Raw genomic sequence first — 20,513 nt, 5'->3', positions numbered from 1 at the left:
TTGAGAGCGAGCAATGAAAAATTGAGAGTGTAAAGACAATTTGATGCTTTTTACATGTTTTAACCATGTTTCTTTGTTTAGGTTCAATTTTTTTTTATTCAGACATTTTTCTCTTTGATCTGCAACAATGATGTTCAGCTCGCCCAAACTCACAATTGAACATCCTCTGATCTCTCAACCATATTTCTGCGCTCTTGACTGGTCTGTGTGCTCGCGGCACTCATCCTCTAATCGCGGCACTCATCCTCTGCTTGCGGCACTCATCCTCTGCTCGCGGCATTCATCCTCTGCTCACGGCATTCATCCTCTGCTCGCGGCATTCATCCTCTGCTCACAGCACTCATCCTCTGCTCACAGCACTCATCCTCTGCTCACGGCATTCATCCTCTACTGGCAGCACTCATCCTCTGCTCACGGCATTCATCCTCTGCTCGCGGCATTCATCCTTTGCTCGCGGCATTCATCCTCTGCTCGTGGCATTCATCCTCTGCTCGTGGCATTCATCCTGGAATTTAGAGGCTGGTTTGATGTGATATAGGTTCTGCAGTTTCAAAGTTGCCGATCCTTGCCTAACATCTCTTAAAAATGACCCCTTGAGCGCTATTTCAAAATACAACTTTTACAGCATGAGAAAACCTTATGCACTGGTGACACTCAAAGCATAAATATTTCATCTCAAAATGTGCCATTCTGTTATTTTAATTCATTAGAGTTACAGTGCCTTCAGAAAATATTCGCAAACCTGGACTTTTTCCACATTTTGTTGTGTTACAGCTTCAATTTAATTGATATGTTGCTGGCTGGCTGGCTGGCGCACGCACGCACACACACACACACACATTATGTTTTCCTCCCCATTTTTTTTTATTAATAATGAAAAGCTGACATTTCTTGAGTCAATCAGTATTGAACCCCTTTGTTATAGCAAGACTAAATAAGTTCAGGAGTAAACATTTGCTAAACAAGTCACATAATACGCTGCATGGACTTTTGTATGACTACTCATCTTTGTAACCCACACATACAATTATCTGTAAGGTCACTCAGTTGAACTTCAAACACAGATTCAACCACAAAGACCAGGGAGGTTTTCCAATGCCTCGCAAAGATGGGCACCTATTGGTAGATGAGAAAAAAAAATACAAAATTGAAGCAGACACTGAATATCCCTTTAAGTATGGTTATTAATTAATTACACTTAATTACACTTTGGATGGTGTATCAATACACCCAGTCACTACAAAGATACAGGAGTCCTTCCTAACTCATTCGGGGGACAGGAAGGAAACCACTCAGGGATTTCACCATGAGGCCAATGGTGACTTTAAAACAGTTAATGGCTTTGATAGGAGAACTGAGGATGGATCAACAACATTGTAGTTACTCCACAATACTAACCGAATAGAGTGAAAAACAGGAAGCCGGTACAGAAGAAAAAAAACATTTTACAAAACATATATCCTTGTTTGCAACAAGGCACTAAAGCAATACTGCAAAGAAATTGGCAAAGCAATTCATTTTTGGTCCTGAATGCAAAGTGTTATGTTTGGGGAAAATCCAATAACATCGCACTGCTCTAAATTGCTAGTTGGGTCATTGGGTGGGGCATTCCGTTGAATTGGGTCTAGGGGTGTCTGGATTGAATCTGGTTGATTTAAATTGACCTTAAAGCAGACTCTGCTTCCCCCATGTATTGTCCTTCCTCCAGGTATTGTGTTACTGCTGTGTTTCATATAAGCACAACTCCTATTGTTCTTCAGGCGTCACTCGCCCTCCCTCAGCAATAGGGCTTTATACATTTGACTGAATAGGCTCTACCAGGAAAGACAGGCCTGGAGGTTGTAGTAATATCAACATGCTCCAAGAAGAACTCCAGAGCAGGCTGCTGAGTGTTTGAGTAGGATCCTTCCTTGACACTCCGCAGGGTTAGGAGCAGGTGGTTTCAATGAGGGCTGTGAACCCTGTGTGTCCCTGGGCTAAACACTGATACAACATCCGTTAGATAACAGTAACGGTGCTCAGGACACAACAAATAGACCTTTTCAGCACCACATAATGAAATGTCCAAACTCAATATATTCAAATAGTCAAAGACACCTTTTATTAACCGAAAGAAGTGCAACATAGAGTGATGGGGGCTTCTTTTCTTTAGACTACATCTGACCTCTCGTAAAGAAAGATCTGTCAAAAGAGCTTAGATATCCACTGAAATAGTCTGATACCATATTCCTGTGTATCATAACTGTTAGTACTGAACCAACGTTGAAGTACAGTAAAATAGTAGCATAGTGCCAATACCATTGCAGGAACCAAAAATTGTCCTCAATGTGTCTGCCATAATAAGGTATTTTTCTTTTCTTGTGGTATAAGCAGTACATGCTGTCAATACTACTGTACTGTCCTCAGTCCATGGAAAGGAAGTAGTTGAAGCCTGGATTTCCCATTTCAGAACAGGTCAAAACTCTGTTTGTTTTAGCTTCATGCTCTGACTCATGCATTGACAGAAGGTTAGCATATTGCCCTCATGACACATGGTTCGTGGGTCCCTACCATCTGTAGGCTAAACAGCTAACAGGATCTATCACTCTCTCCCCACTGGGATTCTCGGCCTCTAACCCTATTACGGGGTTGAGTCACTGGCTTACTGGTGCTCTTCCATGCCGTCCCTAGGTGGGTTGAGTCACTGACGTGATCTTTCTGTCCGGGTTCGTGCCGTGCGGGAGATCTTCGTGGGCTATACCCGGCCTCGTCTTAGGGTAGTAGGTTGGTGGTTGAAGATATCCCTCTAGTGGTGTGGGGGCTGTGCTTTGGCAAAGTGGGTGGAATTATATCCTGCCTGGTTGGCCTTGTCCGGGGGTATCGTCGGACGGGACGACAGTGTCTCCCGACCCCTCCTGTCTCAGCCTCAAGTATTTATGCTGCAATAGTTAATGTTTCGGGGTCTAGGGTCAGTCTGTTATATGTGGAGTATTTCTCCTGTCTTATCTGGTGTCCTGTGTGAATTTAAGTATGCTCCCTCTAATTCTATCTATCTTCTCTCAGAGCACCTGCGCCCTAGGACCATGCCTCAGGACTACCTGGCCTGATGGCTCCTTGCTGTCCCCAGTCCACCAGATCATGCTGCTACTCCAGCTTCAACTGTTCTGCCTGCGGCTATGGAAACCTGACCTGCTCTGTCACGACTTCCGCCGAGGTTGGCTCTCCTGCCCGTTCAGGCGGTGCTCGGCGGTCGTCGTCACCGTCCTACTAGCCACTACCGATCCCTTTTCGTGTATCTGTTTGTTTTGTCTGATTGGTTTCACCTGTGTGTTGTTTAGTTAATTAGTGTCTGTATATTATGTAGGTTGTCCCGCCCTTGTTTTGTGCGGGATTGTTTATTTGTCATCTATGTCTGTCGGTGTATCTTGTGTACTTATTCTCCAGTTCGTCTTTTATCCTGTGTTGGATTATTCACCCTGTGTGTATTGGGTTGACCGTGTTTCTTGTTCACCGGAGAATAAAACTTTCATATCGCTATCTGCTCTCTGCGCCTGATTCCACCCACCTTGATTAGACGTGACATGCTCACTGGACATGCTACCTTGTCCCGGACCTGCTGTTTTGGACTCTCTATCGCATCTGCTGTCTCTAACGCTGAATGATTGGCTATGAAAAGCCAACTGACATGTACTCCTGAGGTGCTGACCTGTTGCCCCCTCTACAACCACTGTGATTACTATTATCTGACCCTGCTGGTCATCTATGAACGTTTGAACATCTTGGCCATGTTCTGTTATAATTTACACCTGGCACAGCCAGAAGAGGACTGGCCACCCCTCAGAGCCTGGTTCTAGGTTTCTGCCTTTCTAGGGAGTTTTTCCTGTGCTTCTACATCTACATTGCTTGCTGTTTGGGGTTTTAGGCTGGGTTTCTGTATAGCACTTTGTGACATCGGCTGATGTAAAAAGTGTTTTATAAATGAATTTGATTGATCAGGATTTCTATTTTTGGAAAAGTAAGGGCCTTAAATGAAGATACATTAAAGCTGTCAGATGCTTTAAATTACACTGATGCAGTGATTTGTGTCACTTAATTGTATATCAGTAAGAATTAAAGTGGTATAATTTTTTTCAAGCTTTTGCAGCAATATATATAATCCCATTGATTAAATACAGTGCATTTGGAAAGTATTCAGACCCCTTGACTTTTTCCACATTTTGTTACGTTACAGCCTTATTCTAAAATGGATTAAAATAACTTTTTCCCATACCACTGCCTGGTATGGCAACTGCTCGGCATCTGAGAGGAGGGTAGTACGTATGGCCCAGTACATCATTTGGGCAAAGCATCCTGATATCCAGGAACTATATACTAGGTGGTGACAGAGGAAGGCCCAAAAAAATTGTCAAAACTCTGTACCGGAGCGCCAAGCGGTACCGGAGTGCCAAGTTTAGGACCAAAAGGATCCTTAACAGCTTCTACCTCAAGCCATAAGACTGCTGAACAATTAATCAAATGATCCCCCGGACTATTTATATTGACCCCCCCCCCTTGTTTGTACACTGCTGCTACTTGCTGTTTTATTATCTATGCATAGTCACTTTACCCCTACCTACATGTACAAATGACCTCGACTAACCTGTACCCCCACAAATTGACCCGGTACTGATACCCCCTGTATATAGGCTTGTTATTCTTATTTTATTGTGTTACTTTTTGTTGTGAGGGTTGTTGATACTGATGAGAAGGGATAATGAAAGCACCCTCGTCTGTCCTTACCCTTCTAACCCTGTGGTTTGGTGTGTCCTAACCCTACAGTTACAGTGGTCTCAGGGTTGCTGTACAGGTTCAAAGTGCAGCCAGAAGAAGCTGGCAGGCAGAGGTTCCCTGCAGCTGCAGCTAGAGCTGGAGCAGATGCTCAGCTGTATGTTTTTAGGTGGCACCCACCATGTACCTTGTGGAGCTAAAAGAAACTCTCCCTTTGTGACACAGGGTATACCTCAGGGCACGGAGGGAGGCCCGGGGAACAGGAGGTTAGAGTGGCCGGCCCTCCTGCAGCCAGGTCCCCGGACGACACCCATTGTACCCCTGCTCTCCAAACAAAGCCTGCCCCCATGCCCCTGCACTAGCACTGCAACACACCAGCCCAGTGCGCCACGCATTGTTGCTCTAACAAACCTCCCAAATGTATATTTCAAATTAATTTTCTCTCTTCTCTTTTACACTCCATTTACTTTCTGTTGAATTGTCTCTCCCTCCCAAAATACAGCCTTCCTCTGTGGCCACCACACATTTTATTTCCTGCAAGTACCACATAACAAGGCATCTTATCAGGCCAGAGAAATGAGACCTCTCTCTCTCAGACACTCTCTCAGCATTCATTTTCACTACTCTGCGAATAAGACAAGGAAAGGACAGAGGGACCGAATGACACATTGTTAACATTGACAGCTAATTTAGTTTCCATGACTTCTAAAAATGTTTAAAATTGCCATTTAAGACTTTAGAATAGCAGAGGAATGCCCATTTGCAATCAGATGAAATCGTGAGAGATTCTTGTTTCACACAGCAGTGCATCCTTCCCCCACTAAGAAGGTGAATCACCTGCTCACTTGTTTCATAACACTGTGACGAGACCAATGGTTCGTAAAAAGACATGGAAATAACATTTCGTTTTTGGGGATAAAGTCCAGGCATTTTACATAGAATTAATCCTGACTCCTCAATTACAGTACATTTACTGTTGAAGAAAAAGCCCTTTATAATGAAGCCATAATAATGTGGCATAGGCCAGAGTTGAGCAGAGGCATTTTTAGGAACATTTGTTAAAGGGTTCATAAAGTGCCCTTTAAAATAAAACATTTCATGCAATTCTACGTAAACCAAAACAATCTTTACAATGTTGTTTTTCAACGTAGCTCATGTTGAGATAGGCTATTGCCAATAGGAGCGCATCGGCCATCACTGTGAGTGGTAGCCTATGGCTTACAACATTAACAATGTCTACACTGTATTTCTGATCAATTTGATGTTATTTTAATGGACCAAAAATGTGCTTTTCTTTCAAAAACAAGTACATTTCTAAGTGACCCCAAACTTTTGAATGGTGGAGTATCTGTTGATTGTACAGACAGATTGGTCTTCTCTTTTCAGTATGCAAAAACACAATTGTATTTAGACATTTGTAAAAGGTAAACAGACAGCCGGAACCAACCATATAAATATAATCCATACATGGCAGTTCCCATTCAAGTCAGAACTGGCAGCCATTGCTAGTGTATCCATGAGTTTAATAGTCTAACTGCCAGGGTAATAGGTTCTAAAACCCTTCTATGGATTATAATTCTATAACCACTACTGCAAAAAGCTGTACATTTGGCACCAGCGGGCTTTCCCGACTATAGGCAACCAACTGGTAACTGCCTAAATAAAAGGAAATGTTTGAGTAAATGAGGGATACAAATAATATGTTATTGTTTGGGGTGCATTTTCCTGGCATGGTTTAGGTCCACTTGTAGAATCTATGCCAATGTGCAATGAATGTTTTCTGGCAGGTCTTGGTGGCCAAAGACCCTTTTAAGATACTATGTTGGTATGTCCTGTATTTTGGCAGTTACCTGTATGTGATTGTGATCAAATTTAATCCAGTTATTTTTTTTAGAATCTATTGATCCTCTGTGGCAAAATAATGCTCTCTGGTGTATTTTGAACATTGAGAGCTGCTGCTGGATAACAAATTCGGAATGTTTTATACTTTTTGCCCATCCCTTGACTCACACAATTTACCAGTCACATTTGATTTATTATGCAGAGTATTTTAATTGTTTTATTACTCAGTTATCCAATCAAGGCAAGGGCCCTCATTTATCCACGTGTACCCCCTACCACCTCTTCTCCCCACATCTGATGAATAGCAGAATGGCAGCAGCAGCCTGTTTATACCTCATTGAGAGCAGACTACTGAATCCTCCTGTGGTTGGCAGTTGCATAAAAAAATGTATTATTTACATATATATATACAGTTGAAGTCAGAAGTTTACATACACCTTAGCCAAGTATATTTAAACAAATGTTTCACAATTCCTGACATTTAATCCAAGTAAAAATGCCCTGTTTTAGGTCAGTTAGGATCACTACTTTATTTTAAGAATGTGAAATGTCAGAATAATAGTAAAAGGGAATGATTTATTTCAGCTTTTATTTATTTCATCACATTCCCAGTGGGTCAGAAGTTTACATACACTCAATTAGTATTTGGTAGCATTGCCTTTAAATCGTTTAACTTGGGTCAAACGTTTCGGGTAGCCTTCCACAAGCTTCCCACAATAAGTTGGGTGAATTTTGGCCCATTCCTCCTGACAGAGCTGGTGTAACTGAGTCAGGTTTGTAGGCCTCCTTGCTTGCACACGCTTTTTCAGTTCTGCCCACAACTTTTCTATAGGATTGAGGTCAGGGCTGTGTGATGGCCACTCCAAAACCTTGACTTTGTTGTCCTTAAGCCATTTTGCCACAACTTTGGAAGTATGCTTGGTGTCATTGTCCATTTGGAAGACCCATTTGCGACCAAGCTTTAACTTCCTGACTGATGTCTTGAGATGTTGCTTCAATATATCCACATAATTTTCCTTCCTCATGATGCCATCTATTTTGTGAAGTGCACCAGTCCATCCTGCATCAAAGCACCCCCATAACATGATGCTGCCACCCCGTGCTTCATGGTTGAGATGGTGTTCTTCGGCTTGCAAGCCTCCCCCTTTTCCTCCAAACATGACGATGGTCATTATGGTCAAATAGTTCTATTTTTGTTTCATCAGACCAGAGAAAATTTCTCCAAAAAGTATGATATTTGTCCCCATGTACAGTTGCAAACAGTAGTCTGGGTTTTTATGGCGGTTTTGGAGCAGTGGCTTAAACCTTGCTGAGCGGCCTTTCATGTTATGTCGATGTAGGACTCGTTTTACTGTGGATATAGATACTTTTGTACCCGTTACCTACAGCATCTTCACAAGGTCCTTTGCTGTTGTTCTGTGATTGATTTGCACTTTTTGTACCAAAGTATGTTCATCTCTAGGAGATGCGTCTCCTTCCTGAGCGGTATGACGGCGGCGTGGTCCCATGGTGTTTATACCTGCGTACTGTTGTTTGTACAGATGAACGTGGTACCTTCAGTCGTTTGGAAATTGCTCCCAAGGATGAACCAGACTTGTGGAGGTCTAAAATGTATTTTCTGAGGTCTTGGCTGATTTCATTTGATTTTCACATGATGTCAAGCAAAGAGGCACTGAGTTTGAAGGTAGGCCTTGAAATACATCCACAGGTACACCTCCAATAGACTCAAATTATGTCAATTAGCCTATCAGAAGCTTCGAAGCCATGACATAATTTTCTAGAATTTTCCAAGCTGTTTAACGGCACAGTCAACTTAGTGTATGTAAACTTCTGACCCACTGGAATTGTGATCCAGTGAGTTATAAGTGAAATATTATTTCTTTAACTACTTATAGCTGCAGGGGCAGTATTGAGTAGCTTGGATGAAAGGTGCCCATATCAAACGGCCTGCTCCTCAGTCATAGTTGCTAATATTTGCATATTATTAGTAGTATTGGATAAAAAACACTCTGAAGTTTATAAACTGTTTGAATGATGTCTGTGAGTATAACAGAACTCATATTGGCTGGCAAAATCCTGAGTTGAAATCAAAACAGGAAGTCAGAAATCTGAGCTTGTATGTATTCACCAGAGTCCCCAATGAAATCCCCTTGAGATATGAATGTTGCACTGCCTAGGGGTTCCACTAGATGTCAACCATCAATAGAAATTACAATGATGCGTTTATGTTGTTGTGGGAGTGAATGAGAGCAGAATACATCAGATGTCCATCAAGCAGCCTTTTTGTCATCGCACTTTTTCCTCATGGTAGTCACTTGCGTTCCATTGCTCACGAAGACAAGAAAGAATACTTCGGTTGGAACTTTATTGAAGCTATATGTTAAAAACATCCTAATGATTGATTCTATACTTAGTTTGAAATGTTTCTTTGACCGGTAAAATTACTTTTTGAAGTTTTTGTCCGATGTAACGCTGACCAGAATTAGCATTTGGATATGTATACCAAACGCGCTAATAAAATAAGGTATTTGGACATAAATAACGGACATTTTCGAACAAAACAAAAAATTTATTGTGGACCTGGGATTCCTGGAGTGCTTTCTGATATAGATCATCAAAGGTAAGGGAATATTTATAATGTAATTTCTTGTTTATGTTGACGCCATCTTTGCGGCTGTGGTATTTTTACTTTTGAGCGCCGTCTCAGATTATTGCATGCATTTCTTTTTCCGTAAAGGATTTTTGAAATCTGACACAGCGGTTGCATTAAGGAGAGGTATATCTATAATTATATGTGTATAACTTGTATTATCATCTACATTTATGATGAGTATTTCTGTTGAATGATGTGGCTATGCAAAATCACTTGATGTTTTTGGAACTAGTGAATCTAACGCGCCAATGTAAACTCCGATTTTTAAAATATAAATATGAACTTTATCAAACAATACATGCATGTATTGTGTAACATGAAGTCCTATGAGTGTCATCTGATGAAGATAATTCAAGGTTAGTGATTAATTTAATCTCTATTTCTGGTTTTTGTGAATGCTATATTTTACTGGAAAATGGCTGTACTTATTGTGGTGTGGTGGAGACCTAACATAATCGTTTTCAGTGCTTTCGCTGAAAAGCCTATTTGAAATCGGACACTTTGGTGGGATTAACAACGAGAAAAGCTTTAAAATGATATAAGACACATGTATGTTTTAAGAATGATCGGGATTGCAGCCATAACAGGTTAAACAATTGTTGGAAAAAGTACTTGTTTCATGCACAAAGTAGATGTCCTAACTGACTTTCCAAAACTACAGTTTTTTTAAACACCACATACTTATTGGCAGACTCGACAGCCTTGGTTTTTCAAATGATTGCCTCGCCTGGTTTACCAACTACTTCTCTGATAGAGTTCAGTGTGTCAAATCGGAGGGCCTTTGTCCGGACCTCTGGCTGTCTCTATGGGGGTGCCACAGGGTTCAATCCTCGGGCCGACTCTCTTTTCTGTATACATCAATGATGTTGCTCTTGCTGCTGGTGATTCTCTGGTACACCTCTAAGCAGACGACACCATTCTGTATACTTCTGGCTCCTCTTTGGACACTGTGTTAACTAACCTCCAGACGAGCTTCAATGCCATACAACTCTGCTTCCATGGCCTCCAACTGCTCTTAAACGCAGGGAAAACTAAATGCATGCTATTCAACCGATCACTGCCCGCACCTGCTCGCCTGTCCAGCATCACTACTCTGGACGGCTTGACTTAGAATACATGGACAACTACAAATACCTAGGTGTCTGGTTAGACTGTAAAATCTCCTTCCAGACTCACATTAAGCATCTCCAATCCAAAATTAAATCTAGAATTGGCTTACCTATATCACAACAAAGCATCCTTCACCCATGCTGCCAAACATACCCTCATAAAACTGACCATCCTAGCGATCCTCGACTTCGGTGATGTCATCTTTAAAATAGCCTCCAACACTCTACTCAACAAACTGGATGCAGTCTATCACAGTGCCATCCGTTTTGTCACCAAAGCCCCATACACTACCCACCACTGCGACCTGTACGCTCTCGTTGGTTGGCCCTCGCTTCATACTCATCGCCAAACCCACTGGCTACAGGTTATCTACAAGTCTCTGCTAGGTAAAGCCCCGCCTTATCTCAGTTCACTGGTCACCATAGGCGCACCCACTCGTAGCACGCGCTCCAGCAGGTATATCTCACTGGTCACCCTCAAAGCCAATTCCTCCTTTGGTCATCTTTCCTTCCAGTTCTCTGCTGCCAATGACTGGAACGAACTGCAAAAACCTCTGAAGCTGGAGACTCATATCTCCCTCACTAGCTTTAAGCACCAGCTGTCAGAGCAGCTTACAGATCACTGCACCTGTACATAGCCCATCTATCTACCTACCTCATCCCCATACAGTATTTATTTATCTTGCTCCTTTGCACCTCAGTATCTCTACTTGCACATTCATCTTCTGCACATCTACCATTCCAGTGTTTAATTGCTATATTGTAATTACTTTGCCACCATGGCCGATGTATTGCCTTAACTCCCTTATTTGCACTCACTGTATATAGACTTTTTGTTTTCTTTTGTTCTACTGTATTATTGACTATGTTTTGTTTATTCCATGTGTAACTCTGTGTTGTTGTATGTGTTGAATTGCTATGCTTTATCTTGGCCAGGTCGCAGTTGCAAATGAGAACTTGTTCTCAACTAGCCTACCTGGTTAAATAAAGGTGAGAAAAATAAATAAATAAATTGTGGAGTGGTTGAAAAACGTGTGTATGTAAACTTCCGACTTCAACTGTATACATACACACACCCATACGCACACACACTACATATATAATATACAGTGGGGCAAAAAAGCATTTAGTCAGCCACCAATTGTGCAAGTTCTCCCACTTAAAAATATGAGAGAGACCTGTAATTTTCATCATAGATACACTTCAACTATGACAGACAAAATGAGAAACAAAATCCAGAAAATCACATTGTAGGATTTTTAATTTATTTATTTGCAAATTATGGTGGAAAATAAAGTATTTGGTCAATAACAAGAGTTTCTCAATACTTTGTTATATATGCTTTGTTGGCAATGACAGAGGTTAAATGTTTTCTGTAAGTCTTCACATAGTTTTCACACACTGTTGCTGGTATTTTGGCCCATTCCTCCATGCAGATCTCCTCTAGAGCAGTGATGTTTTTGAGCTGTTGCTGGGCAACACAGACTTTCAACTCCACCGAGGAGCCTCTTAAAGAATAAGTTACAGGTCTGTGAGAGCCAGGAATCTTGCTTGTTTGTAGTTGACCAAATACTTATTTTCCACCATAATTTGAAAATAAATTCATAAAAAATCCCACAATGTGATTTTCTGGATTTTTTCTCTCATTTTGTCTGTCATAGTTGAAGTGTATCTATGATGAAAATTACAGGCCTCTCTCATATTTTTAAGTGGGAGAACTTGCACAATTGGTGTCTGACTAAATACTTGTTTGCCCCACTGTATACTGTATATATTTCCTTAATGTATTTTTTGCTCCCTCTTAGGCCCCCCACTGGCCCAGGAGCTTCAGCCCGGTAAGACCCTGCATTAATCCTGCCCTGTTTCTAAGGCTGTACAAAGAAGAAAAAATAGCTGGCGACTCAAAAATCAACCATATTGTAATGCCATTGATAAGCTAAATGAACAGATAGCACTGACTAGGCACACAGGAGCCATATGGTGCTTCAACCACTACCGCCTGTTTCTGGTATAACAATAGGCTGGCTTAGACAGTGAGGCAGCCAAACAAATGGTCGTTAGTCCCCATTTGCACTAGCAGAGGGGTAAGCGCAAATGTCAGGATTTGCATTTTCCCCCCCATCTACAGGTGCATGAAGTACTGAAACCAGATGTCAACGGACTGGAGAATAGGACGGTTTGCCCATGGTGATTCAACAGCTCCATACACTCATAGCCTAAACACAACAAAGACAATAAAATGCCCCCATTCCATTTCTTCCTCCCCTTGTCCAATTTCCACACAGTCCTCTACTCCCAGAAGTAACTCGTTTTGCACCTGCCAACATCCCTCTGATTTCAGAAGAGGTTTAATCTTCAATGTCCCTCTTGGCTAGACAAAATATTTATTTCAAGCTTTATTTTAAATGTAACAACTAATAAAGTCTACTTTTAGGAAAGTGATAATCACATTAACTTTAGTGACATACCAATGGTCTGATTGAAAAACTGTTTCATAACACATCACGCAGGAAACAAATACAGACAAGTAAACCTGAATACTTGACGACATTAGATTCAAGTCAGTACTTCATTGAAGATATCACTGAATTATCTAAATGAGATGTTTCACATTGTGCCAAAAAGTAGTAGAATTAAAATGTAACTTCAGAAAGCAGGTTATTAACATTTCATTAAGCATGATCAAAACCAACTTCTAATTGCTGGCATATTTTCTCTGATGAGAGAATGGTGATTAGTGCAGTATTTCAAAGCATTTAATCACAGCACTGATAAACCAAATTACAAAAATATTTTCAGTTATAAGATGATGTTCAAGCGTCTAGTTTCTTGCCCAGATTCATGAAATCACAGGAGGGTAGTAAAGGTGCAGTATTACACAAGTGAATCATTAACAAAGGCTGCTCTGTATAAACTTTCTCATTCACACATAATACACCAGATAATTAAAATAATGAAAAAATTATGTTTATTTATATGGGAAATATAAAACTAACTTTTAAGGAAAAGTCCTTCGGGGGTAAATATCATACCCAACAATAATTCCACACGCAACAAGTTACTGATAAGGATACAATATTTATATCAACGAAATTGTATATTGGAAGAATACAATGTATATTCTACTTACAGTTATCAAAGGGCCAAATGAAAACCCGAGGATGCAACAAGTCCTTCTGACTCGTATGCTTTGTTGCGCACAGAAAGCAAAATATCCCTGACGGCAACTCCCTGCCTGTACGGGGAAAAACACAAAAATAATAACTTAAACGAATGTAAAGTGAACCATATGTGTTCTACAGTACTTGGTGGATATACTGTTGCAATATCCAACATTATCTTCAGGAAAAATGTAAAAAATGTCAAAGATGTTCATGCATTGTCGGACGACGTCTATGGACAAAGTGAAAGACAGCTCTCCGACGTAGGCTCCAGCCAGCCAATATGGCACGTTCGCATAGTTTCTACAATTTATTTCACAAGTGGCTTAATTCTATTTCATACATAAGATACATATTTGTGATATAGTAATCAACCTTCAATATTTATTTTCCAAATAAATCTGACCACTTTTGATTTTCCAGTAATCTACTATACAAACGCACCACAATAACTTTTCGTAAAAAGTAGTAGCAAACTTACCTTAAACACCTCTATTATGGTTAATTGTAACAATTTTCGCTGTATTTCGGTTTTGCTGTAAGGGCTGAGATGTTGTTGTTTTTTAGAACTGCCAAGGATTTTTTTTCTTCAGACCAGCCGGCTGAAGTGTGTAAAATTCACTGCGCATCTACAGAGATGTGAAGTATGCCCGGAATGAGAGCAGGAATGAAATTAACGCAAAGATGGAGTTTGTGGGGCGGGGCGAGAGTGGCGTCATCATAAACTCTGATGCCACTGAGCCATACGGGTGGGAGGGACTGCACTTTCAACAAAACAGTACTGCACCCAAACTCCATTCAAAGAAACGGAAAAAAACTGTGAGCATATTATACTATATACCATCACTCTGTGATTTTTCTGTTTAGAATAAAAATAACACTTAGATTCCAAGAATGATCCACCAACTAATAAGATTGTTGGGTGACAATATATTATCAATAAGATGTCTTTCCAAACATATTTAGTAAAAAGAAAATCTGGCTGTTAGAATTTATTATGTAGCCTAAGAGATAATGTTCCTGTCCAAGTTGATTTTCAAATTACCTAGCAATGCACCTGCATTGTTATTATCATGGCATGTTTGTTTGTTTGTCACTATAATCTTCCCCCCTGCATCATATCAAATCAAAGCAAATCTTATTGGTCACATACACGTGTTTAGCAGATGTTATTGTGGGTGTAGCGAAATGCTTGTGTTTCTAACTCCAACAGTGCAGTAATATCTAACAAGTAATATTTAACAATTTCACAACAAAACACCCAATACACACAAATCTAAAGTAAATGAATTAAGAATATATAAATATTTGGGTGAGCAATGTCAGAGCGGCATATACTAAGATACAGTAGAATAGGATAGAATACAGTATATACATATGGGATGAGTAATGCAAAATATGTAAACATTATTAAAGGGACTAGTGTTCCATTATTAAAGTGGCCAGTGATTTCAAGTCAATGTATGTGCTAGTGAACTGTACCTACAACTGAGCCAACTTCTGACCTGCTCAACAAAGCATGGTTTTGACCATTGTAAAAGGCTGCAAGGTCATAAATGGTCAGGGTGTTTTTACAACCACTTGTTTGCTTATATGTGTAAAAACAAACTACTCAATCAATCAAAGGAAGATCAACCCACTCACATTACATTTACATTTAAGTCATTTAGCAGACGCTCTTATCCAGAGCGACTTACAACTCAAGTAGAGCATAGCGAAAAATGCCTGTCACGATGTGATGCACCCCTCTTAGGGATGGCATGGGAGAGCACCTAGCAAGCCTGTGACTCAGTAAGGGGGGTTTGTCACTCCTGTGCCTTGCCGTTCACCTTCGCTCCCCTGGGCCAGACTACACTCAATCATAGGACCTACTGAAGAGATGTCTTCAGTAAAGTCTTAAAGGTTGAGACCGATTCCACGTCTCTCACCTGGATAGGCAGACCATTCCATAAAAATAAAGCTCTATAGGAAAGCCCTGCCTCCAGGATTAGTAAGGAGGCCTGCGTCTTGTGACCATAACATACGTGTAGGTATGTATGGCAGGACCAAATGGTGATGGGTAGGACCAAGTCCATGTAATGCTTTGTAGGTTAGAAGTAAAACCTTGAAATCAGCCTGAGCCTTGGCAGGAAGCCAATGTAGCGGCCATTTCTTAAATCACTCACAGTGATACACACACACACACAGGATAATGTGGTGCACTGCAAATATAATGCACAAGCAGAGACATTTTTACAGAAGCAGAAACATTATTAAAGTCTCATTTTCAAGCACAGATACCCTTGCCTGTCCATAAGTGTGTAACCTGTTGATGGTTATTGTTTTAGCTGACTAAGGTTGACCCCCCCTCACCCTGAGGTCAGGGGTTAAATGTGACCTCTACTAAGCCATGTTTTGAGAAGAACAGATAGATCATGGGAATTAAATCCTTAATATAAAATCTGGATAGGGGGAACTTGATATATGCTGTTGTATAATAAACATGTTATGGTGCTCTGTCTTAATTCCTTTTCTCTCTGCCTTGGCCAGTGACAGTCCCATGGTTGCAGTATCATTAAGTGGCTACTTGATTTGAACATCATTTGTCATTGAGAGAAGATCTGGAAAATTAGATCTGTGTGTGAGCAGTCTCCCTCTTGTGGTCAGAGGAAAGCAGTGTTGACGGGGGTAAATAGAATGACAGGAAGGGATGCGGCTATGCTTGAGCATCCAAATGCTTTCAGATCATTGACAATTGAGCCTCTGGGACTGAAAATTTCATTTGAGCCCTACAGTGATTGAGAATAATTTCATTTCTCATTTCTTCCATGCAACATAAATTCACTTGCATTCATTATTACACTGTCGTTATACCAGAAGGTCATCTTAGGAGACATAAATATGACGGTTATCAATGCAAGCAGGTTTAGGATTTTACGACAATTAAAGCTCATAGTGGACTAAGCAGGACTTCAGGTTAATTGTAAACGATCATATAACCCACTGTTTCTATAACTTAGATGGAGTCGCATTCACTCTGCACATTCATGAATTCCAAATGGTCTGATGAAAGAAGGGTATGTACATTCATTGGATGACTGTGGTTCTTCTCAGGGATTGTGTTACAGGATAACAGGTTAGCAGCAGGCCTTTTCAAATGAGACATTTGAAGAGGTTGATGTCACGTTACACATAAACACATGGATATGTTTGTGCACCAATCGTCTCTCTGATTCATAGTCCACAGGGCTGCCTGTAATGTTATGGATGAATGCCCCAGCCTTCGATGTTGGCCCTGGTTTCTTAAGAGCATGTGAATATCCCAACAGAGTGAAGCCAGGTCACATGACCCATGACGAAAGCAACCTAACGGAGCAGACATTGTCTATTCCGTTATCATGTTTAGCCTAGATGTGTTTAGCCATGTCCAAAAATAAATGATCAATCCTCACATGCAAATAAAAAGGGGGCCCGAGGTATCAAATTATTTTCTTTACATCTCTGCCAATGGTCCCTTAGTTCTCCTCTTCTGTACTCTCTACATTATAAGGCATGCTGCTTGTTTCTAGAGGTGAGGTGTGAGAGGCAGATGCACAAATACTAGCTCTCTTGTGAGGACAGGTAATGAAGGAATAAAGGCAGAGAGGGATGTGGAGCGAGAGGGGTAATTGCCCTCTAACGGGGAAACCACTAGCATCCATGAGTCAAGACATCTTTACAAGAGCAGGTAATTACTCTGGTGTTCTTTTCTGGTATATGTTCTCTCTATTGGGTGGTAGTGTACTCAAATATATTGCGAAAACTACAAAATAAAAGCACAGCTGTATTCTCTTCTTACAGTTACATCCAAATATCATATAGCTAAAGGGCACATGGCCTAATACATTGGTACACCGGGTAACCTTCAAATGATAAAATACAGAAATAACCTAGTTGTCCTGTTGTTTCCCAACCAGTGACCACCTGCTACCAATCTTTAATAGTATTGTAGAGGTCATTCAGCTCTATTGTAGAAATATTACGACAGGACATTTTCTGGAAAGCTGAGACATGCTACAAACACTGTTCTAATCAAACCTTCCAAAATATCATATACTGTTCTGAAGAGGGAGAAGTGAGTTTGAGACCTATGGTAACATGACAGTAATGGAATAACATTCAATCAGCACAATATCCATAGATTGACTGTTTCATTTCAGAATTAACAGATAAGTAATACAAACTATGGATAAATTAACTCTTAACGTACCTACAGTAATTCAAGTACAGTGTATATGGATTGTAGTGTATATAATTTCAATCACAGCGTTTGCACAACCACGTCTGACAGATTTTCACACCTTTAGACAGCTGCAAAAGGATAGCTTCAGTTTATAAAATTAGTGTTTTAACATTTAAACATTTAGGAATTTCATTTAGTTATAATTTTTTTAATCACATGATACCTGAAACATTTGAGACTAAGTAAAATAACTTATTAAAATCAGTCAGCACTTTAAGTGGTGTCTTCCTAGTAATGGCCTACAGTATGTTTAAATGAAGGCACTTATCAAGGATTAAAAAGGGAAAGGGGGATAGTTGTAAAACAATGCATTCAACTGAAATGTGTCCTCCGCATTTAACCCAACCTCTGAATCAGAGAGGTGCGGCGGGGGGGGCTGCCTTAATCGACAACCACGTCGTTGGCACCCAGTGGAAACGAGTAATGAAAGTAGAGAAGGGTAAGTGAATGAAAACAAGTTCATCACTACATCAACCTTTTGAAAGAACATTTTTTGTTTTGTTTTCTTCTCTTCAATTTGACCCCTTTTTCTCCCCAATTTTGTGGTATCCAATTGTTTTAGTAGCTACTATCTTGTCTCATCGCTACAACTCCCGTACGGGCTCGGGAGAGACGAAGGTTGAAAGTCATGTGTCCTCCGATACACAAACCAACCAAGCCGCACCAATGTGTCGGAGGAAACACTGTGCACCTGGAAACCTTGGTTAGCGCGCACTGCGCCCAGCCCGCCACAGGAGTCGCTGGTGCTCGATGAGACAAGGACATCCCTACAGGCCAAGCCCTCCCTAACCCGGACAACGCTAGGCCCATTGTGCGCCGCCCCACGGTCCTCCCGGTCGCGGCCGGTTACTACAGAGCCTGGGTGCGAACCCAGAGTCTCTGATGGCACAGCTGGCGCTGCAGTACAGCGCCCTTAACCATTTTAAAGACTAAAAGAGCAATTATCATCAATAAAATACCAATAAAAAAACAATCATACAATGACTGTTTTACCTAGACTTTTATGAACAAACTACATACAGTACCAGTCAAAAGTTGACACACCCACTCATTCAATGGTTTTTCTTTATTTTTACTATTTTCTACATTATAGAATAATTAGTGAAGACATCCAAACTATGAAAGAACATATATGGAATCATGTAGTAACCCCCCAAAAGTTTTAGAATCTTCAAAGTAGCCACCCTTTGCCTTGATGACAGCTTTGCACACTCTTAGCATTCTCTCAACCAGCTTCACCTGGAATGCCTTTCCAATAATCTTCAAGGAGTTCCCACATATGCTGAGCACTTGTTGGCTGCTTTTCCTTGGCTCTGTGGTCCTTTCTCATCCCAAACCATCTGAATTGGGTTGAGGTCAGGTGATTGTGGATGCCTGGTTAGCAGCACTCCATCACTCTCCTTCTTAGTCAAATAGCCCTTACACAGTCTGGAGGTAGTCCCACTAAGCACAAACCAGATGTGATGGTGTATCGCTGCAGAATGCTGTGGTAGCCATGCTGGTTAAATGTGCCTTGAATTCTAAATAAATCACACCAGTGTCACCAGCAAAGCACCCCCACACCATAACCCCTCCTCCATGCTTCACGGTGAGAACCACACATGTAGAGATCATCCGTTCATCTACTCTGCATCTCTCAAAGACACGGCAGTTGGAACCTAATATCTCAAATTTGGACACATCAGACCAAAGGACAGATTTCTACCTAATATCCTTTGCTAATGTTTCTTGGCACAAGCGAGTCTCTTCTTCTTATTGGCATCCTTTAGTAGTGGTTTCTTTGCAGCAACTTGACCATGAAGGCCTGATTCACACAGTCTCCTCTGAACAGCTAATGTTGAGATGTGTCTGTTACTTGAACTCTGTGAAGCAGTTATTTGGGCTGCAATCTGAGGTGCCTCTTGAAACTCTAGGGGCGCAATTTCATTTTTGGATGAAAAACGTTCCCGTTTTAAACAAGATATTTTGTCACAAAAAGATGCTCGACTATGCATATAATTGATAGCTTTGGAAAGAAAACACTCTGAATTTTCCAGAACTGCAAAGATATTCTCTGTGGGTGCCCTAGAACGGGAGCTACAGGCAAAACCAAGATGAAACGGCAACCAGGAAACCAACAGGATTTTTGAGGCTCCGTTTTCCATTGTCTCCTTATATGGCTGTGAATGCGAGAGGAATGAGCCTGCCCTTTCTGTCGTTTCCCCAAGGTGTCTGCAGCATTGTGACGTATTTGTAGGCATATCATTGGAAGATTGACCATAAGAGACTACATTTTCCAGGTGTCCGCCCGGTGTCCTCCGTCGAAATTGGTGCGTCTTTTTCAGCTGCTGGTATTTTTCCATGCGATTCTGAGGGGAAAGCAGGCTTCCATGAACTGCATATCAATGAAGAGATATGTGAAAAAACACCTTGAGGATTGATTCCAAACAACGTTTGCCATGTTTCGGTCGATATTATGGAGTTAATTCGGAAAAAGTTTGACATTTTGGTGACTGCATTTTCGGTTCGTTTCGGTAGCCAAATGTGATGTACAAAACGGAGCGATTTCTCCTACACAAAGATTCTTTCAGGAAAAACTGAACATTTGCTATGTAACTGAGAGTCTCCTCATTGAAAACATCCGAAGCTCTTCAAAGGTAAATGATTTTATTTATTTGGTTATCTGGTTTTTGTGAAAATGTTGCGTGCTAAATGCTACTCAAAATGCTAAGCTAGTGATTTGCTATGGTTCAAAAGCATAT

The 20,513-nt window shown here is 40.8% G+C and overlaps 1 protein-coding gene across 3 annotated transcripts in view; it reads right to left on the bottom strand.

Annotated features, from left to right (window-relative positions):
* Positions 1-20,513, bottom strand: part of LOC135509109 (transcriptional enhancer factor TEF-1-like) — a 102,569-nt gene that overhangs the window by 77,765 nt on the left and 4,291 nt on the right. For 2 of the 3 annotated variants that reach the window (XM_064929458.1, XM_064929459.1), the window contains exon 6: positions 13,481-13,585. In XM_064929458.1, coding sequence (XP_064785530.1) covers positions 13,481-13,585 — 105 coding nt within the window. Of the gene's footprint in view, positions 1-13,480; positions 13,586-13,992; positions 14,101-20,513 lie in introns of those variants that run through there. The other variant, XM_064929461.1, reaches the window with a different exon arrangement.

The sequence above is a fragment of the Oncorhynchus masou genome, chromosome 22, assembly GCF_036934945.1.
Source record: "Oncorhynchus masou masou isolate Uvic2021 chromosome 22, UVic_Omas_1.1, whole genome shotgun sequence".
NCBI lineage: Eukaryota > Metazoa > Chordata > Actinopteri > Salmoniformes > Salmonidae > Oncorhynchus > Oncorhynchus masou.
Note: the sequence above shows the minus strand (reverse complement) of the source record. Positions and strands in the feature narration are given on the sequence as shown.